Below are 6,080 nucleotides of genomic sequence, written 5' to 3' on the forward strand. Positions count from 1 at the left end.
CTCCCCTCCCCACACACACATCCACTATAAAAGAACAGAAGACTCCACAAGTGCTATCATCCTGTCCGCTTATGAATTATTGACAAGCAGACAGACCCAAGGAGTGCATGTGAGCCACTGGCCTCCACCTCACCTAGCTACAACTCCATTCCCTGTCCCTGCATGTATGACGTCACTGTAACTCAACGACAAAGTTATCACTGTTTACTGTAACAGCTTTTCATGTCGAAACATTTGCGCCAACTGCAAGGTGAAACAGGTGGAATACAGGCGGCAGAAGGCCAGTGATTGGCTTGGATTCGTCTACCATCTTAAGTGCGTGAAGGTAGTGAACACCAGTAACCCTTTAATCCCCACATGGAAAGAAGAGCTTTAGCTTCCTGTCCAGGAATTGCGATTAGTCAGGAATGCTGCTTGGCTGCAGATGCACACCTTGACACAGAGGCGGGGCAATCGTGACGTTTCATACACAGAAGTACACTCGAATATTACCACATATGTAAAAGAAAAATCTGAAACATTTTGAGTCATTGTACAGTACATGTTAAGTACAGTATATTGAGATGAAATGAGACAAAATTGTCCAATTCCTGTTAAGTCTTCACAACATGAAGAAAGGATTATTAGTTTACAGTGGAATATCATCATCAAGCCCTGAACACTGTAGACTCTACATTTAAGGTCTTCCCAAATGGTCTTGTTAGAACAATTGTGGGGGAAGATAGGATAAATGGGAGGAAACGAGCCGGTGGTATAACTGGACCACATGAGACCTCCTTCATGTCACATTTTATTGTCATTCTGCACGGACAGAGATTACAGTGCATATTACACTTGAGAAGTGAGTTTACATAACCATCCTCTGCCCCTTCAATCTAATAAGAGATGGCGGCGAGTGGAGTGAATAACAGCGTAGTGAGTGAGCAAGGTGTATTGTCTTTTAATTGAATTGTAGCCTACGTTTCAATGTCTATTTTTTCTCCGGATGACCAAACGAAGATTTTTTTCTTAAACATGTGGTTAGGGGGATAATTATCAATTATATTGCAGTCTCTCTTGTATTGACTTGCATTTTCGTGAAAGCACAGTATTGACAAAGACATAAACGCCCCTAACCGTAATCTTAAATATTCAGTATTGGCTGTGCATGGTCTGACAACACAATCAATTTATCCTAAAGCCTTTTTTCTCGAGTTGTTATCCAGCTCAATTACACAAGCAGACCTCATCAGCATCCCACAAAGTATCAGTCATGTCTCAGTGTGTGTCCTACTGTGCAGCTCTATGCAGCAGGGATTTCATTTTATTGCCCATTAGCAACAGTTGGGAGGCCAGACCTAAGCCTCAACTGAGCAAGGAGCTCTCTTACTCTTATGTGAACAGCGCTGGCTCCCGCAACACATTAGTAGTATTAGTAGTCTAACGCAAGAGCCATACACGATGGTGGCTCCATTGCAGGCCATCGATTTGAGTAGCGGGGAAAAACAAGTGGATTACATAATTAATGTGACTGTTCCATTTGTAGTCCTTAAACGGAAGATGTCACATAATATATTTGACTGGATAGTATGGACTCACTTCAGCAAGAAATAAATGGGTTCTATTCTATACAGTTTATTAGAAAAAAGAACAACACGTGTATAAAGCGGATTTGCTCTCTATGAAACTTTAACATTATGAGACTAGAGTTGGAGTATGTCTTGATTGAGCGTTATAAACTGTACTGTACTTCGTGGCTGACTGTCTAATTGACTGGGCAAGTTCCAGTTGTTTCAATATACAGGCCAGTTTCTACAAGGGGTGCATCACCGCAACTGCTTACTACTGAGGTGATTAGTTAATGCTAATGCATGATGTACACCACATGGTTCATGTGACACAATGTGATATGATTGTGTATACATTGCACGCAGATGGAAAAAAAAAAAGAGTTAGGTTTTTAATTTTGAATTGGACACTTGACCAGCTGAGTAAATTCAGCCAAAAAGTAATTGCTTGGTCATGACTGGCAGTGCCAGGTAGATATAAATGACGAACAGTGACAATGTTTGTTGAACATCTAATTCAGTACATGGCTTTTTCAATTACGAATGCACTTCCTGTATGCTCGGGCTAGTAACAGCATTAAAAGTGTGTTCGAAAACAAGTCCAACTTCAACCGACGACTACTACAGGGAGTCTTGCTTCCAGAACAGTTTACTAGTGAAATATCTTATTGCGTCTTCCTCGGGTGAAACTTAATCCGGATGAGCGACAGAAGAACAAAAAAAAATAATAATAATAAAAACATCAGTGCAAAAAACTCACTCAGCTCTGTATGATATACTGTATATTAAGTGTGAGAGTGTGTGAACAAACGCTAATACACTTACATATCTGCTGATGAATGTCCGAAGAGTGCTGAGCTCCAGCCCCATCCTGTTGTCCCTCGGTCCTGCCCGGCTAATTCTTTAACCCGTCTCCCTCTCCGCACGAACAGTGCTAGCTTGTTCTTAAATTTCCTCCCTTGCCCATAACTTTTCTCTCATTGTTTTCGCCTTAGACTAAAAAAAAATTAAATACAAAAATAAAAAAAATAAAAATAAAACCACTGAGCGGCGCTCATCTGGAGGACCTAGAAAAAGAGGTGGCTAAAAGTTGTGTTATATTCTCTGACCGGACGGAGCCAAACGACGTAGTAACATCCACCTCTCGTGGGCGTGCACTGTACAGTACTTTTCTAATCTCCTTTTCTCGAGCGCCCGACAAAGGAGCTTTTCTCTCGTGGGCGTCACGCGCAACCAGGTGTTGTTGGCGCATGCGCCCGTGCGTGCTGTCACTGGAAGTTAAAAAAAGAAAAAAGAAAAAAAAATAATAATAATTCAAAACAAGCTCTTAGAACCTCAAAAGCAGTGTTATCGCTTTGCAATTAGAACTATATATTTGTAATAAAGCGTTCTCTCTCTCTCTCTCTCTCTCTCTCTCTCTCTCTCTCTCTCTCTCTCTCTCTCTCTCTCTCTCTCTCTATGATATTCCATGTCTCTGTCACCATCACTGCTTACGCGAATTTGCTGTCATTCCCCGCCTAAGGATACACGATGGGCTGGGGTGGCCAATTCATTGTTCGAATGTGAGTGTAACAGAGGGCCACACCAACATGCTAACCTCAGTTGTTTTAAATCTGACTTCAATGTACATTTTTTTTTTAATAAATCAGTAAACTGTATTGTTTTGATAAGGTGCTATATTGTGCAGGTAGCTATAGTATACGTTCTGATTAGAAAATAAAAATTAAAATTAAAACTGTTAAAAAAAGTATTATCAGTCACGTAAAAATTACATATCTACACTAGATTACACCGATCTGATCGGCCTGATCGGTATTGGCCGATAATTACCATTTTATGCGGATCGGCTTTAATATAATTCGACGATCCGATCAAAGATGTCAATGATCGGCTCCACAAAAGACATTTACTGTCTCCGTCATGTACAGTATATTTGAATTCAAAAGCTAGTTTATTTTTAGCCTTGTTCTGTGTCTTTTGACGCAGTACTGTAAATATCAGACAACCAATAATTAAAAAAAAATATTTTTTTTTAAACGTTGGTTGTGTGGGACAGACAACACATCTGAGACAAATTTGGTCTTTCACGATTGTACTATGTCAGACTACTGCAATAAAATCTTGTATTCTGATACCACCACATCCCGTCTTTTACAATCACTGGGCTTTATCTTGTCAACTCAAACGCGACCGGATACACTCGTTACCGTGGCGATGAAATCGCGACACGTGCATTATAAAAATGGGGGGAAACGTGTGCTGGTGGTCACCAATGCTCGGGAGATTATGTTCACTTAAGGCTTGGTTGAGGTATTTTCCTGTACTTTTAATACGATATGGCTCGCAAGCCGGCAACAAAACTTGATGTAGCCTAGCAAGCTAGTGCTAGCACTTATAGTTGTGCGTGAACATGCGGCCGTTATCTCGAATCATGCTCTAAAGTTTCGGTGTGAGCGAAGTAATTTAATTACAATAAAGTAATTCAACTACATTAAGTTAGCTCCCATTATTTCTGTCATGTTGTAATGTTGGTTTGACCTGACTGATTAGAATACGTGACCTGACTAGAGCAGTGATTTCCTACCTTTATGAAGTGAAGGCACATACTTCCTGCCATCTAATATAAGAGCATTTATTTGTTCTGTCTGTCACTATGCATCACCGGCATAAATAGAGGAACAAAGTTAAATTATTTCTCGTAAATGAATAATTTTTTTTGAGCCGTTAAGAAAAATCTGATAATTTCCCACGGCACCCTAGAAGATTGCTCACGGCAGACTAATGTGCTACGGCACACTGGTTGGGAATCACTGGACTAGAGAATGAATACTTTAAGATACTCAGTGTACAGTACACAAGTATATACAGTAAATTAACAAGTCATTTAAATAGACACATTGCTCCATCTTGTGATCCGATCGGTGATCGGTTATTGTTTTTTTTTAACTCGCTGATCGCCCCAAAAAGGTCTTATCGTGTAAAACCTAATCTACACATATTAACATTACTTCTCCATAACATTTACAAAAAAATATGTTTTTGTCTAGAGTGTCCACACAAACACAAATCACTAGCCATTGTTAGCACTCCCAAATCATTACATTGCAAATTTTTCTCTTCCCCCTTGCAGGAAAAAAGAATGTTGTTAACATTAGGACTACAGCTGGCGCGTTGACGCTACAGTTTCTTTTTTTTTTTTTTAGTAGTTGCAAGAATGGTCGGAAAAATCACTATATACAGCGACAATAGTCGCACTGAAGACGTTTGGTCTTGTTCACCTGCACTGCTGACACATACACATCAAAATAAAAACAGCGCATACTTTACGTTTTATTTTGCCTTTATTAAGCCGGAAGTGAAAGGAACTTTTATCATTGAAGATATGGTTTCCCACTGAGAGCCATTATGACTGTGAACCCATATAAATGTATAATCGCCTCATATTATTACATATACACAACAAATTGATGGAAAACTAGTTTTTAAACCAGAGGCTAGTGTTTGTAACATCCATCCATCCATCCATTTTCTGAGGTGCTTCTCCTCACTAGGGTCGCGGGCGTGCTGGAGCCTATCCCAGCTATCATCGGGCAGGAGCCAGCCAATCGCAGGGCACATATAAACAAACAACCATTCACACTCACATTCACACCTACGGGCAATTTAGAGTTGTCAATTAACCTACCATGCATGTTTTTGGGATGTGGGAGGAAACCAGAGTGCACGGAGAAAACCCACGCAGGCACGGGGAGAACATGCAAACTCCACACAGGCGGGGCCAGCAATTGAACCCTGGTCCTCAGAACTGTGAGGCAGTTCGTTCACCGTGCCGCCTGTTTGTAACACTATCATTCAATGTATTAAGGCTCACTGGTGTAAAAAAAAAATGCTTTTAATATCTCAACATTATTAAATGAAAAAGACCATTTGCAATTGTGGTATTTTAGCAAGAAACATTAAGTCAACACTAATGATTTGATTTCACGGGCCACATGAAATTATGTGTCGAGCCGTATCTGGCCACCAGGCCTTGAGTTTGACACCTGTATCATAAAGGCTGGTAGGGGCAGAAACTGGATGGGCTGGATGTGGCCCACGTGCCTTCCACCATATACTGCTGTCGAAAGTTCTATGAGATCGCATTCTGTGAGACAGTATATTGAACTACAAATTACAATGTAAATTAGTTGAGTAAATAATTCAATAATAATTTCGAATAGTTGCTACATGGCTCGGAACCATATATCGCAGTGTCATGTTACTGTAATGTTTCGAGACGGAAATGTTTTCCCACGTTTGTACTTATTACGTTTCCTGGATACGCTTTTCGGCGGGTTCTGTTGAACAGTAACGTTAAACTCACTTTGGCAAGTACATTATTATCCGGATAAACATTTCAATATAAAACGTTACCAGAACTCTGTTAACAGGACTTTTGTGATTTAACTTGCTAGTACATTTTCTAAATATTAGGAATTGTAGCTATTATTTTGTTAAATTTTATTTTCATCATTACTGATTAATAACTTTATA

General features: G+C 39.9%; 1 protein-coding gene across 7 annotated transcripts in view; it reads right to left on the reverse strand.

Moving 5' to 3' along the window:
- The window catches only part of atp11a (ATPase phospholipid transporting 11A), a 53,078-nt gene extending 50,379 nt beyond the window's left edge, over positions 1–2,699 (reverse strand). For all 7 annotated transcript variants that reach the window (XM_061692490.1, XM_061692481.1, XM_061692506.1 and 4 more), the window contains exon 1: positions 2,373–2,699. In XM_061692490.1, coding sequence (XP_061548474.1) covers positions 2,373–2,417 — 45 coding nt within the window. In that variant the 5' untranslated portion in view covers positions 2,418–2,699. The remainder of the gene's footprint in view (positions 1–2,372) is intronic.
- Between the last annotated feature and the right edge of the window lie 3,381 nt (positions 2,700–6,080).

Source organism: Phycodurus eques, chromosome 1, assembly GCF_024500275.1.
Source record: "Phycodurus eques isolate BA_2022a chromosome 1, UOR_Pequ_1.1, whole genome shotgun sequence".
In the NCBI taxonomy this organism is placed as follows: Eukaryota; Metazoa; Chordata; class Actinopteri; order Syngnathiformes; family Syngnathidae; genus Phycodurus; species Phycodurus eques.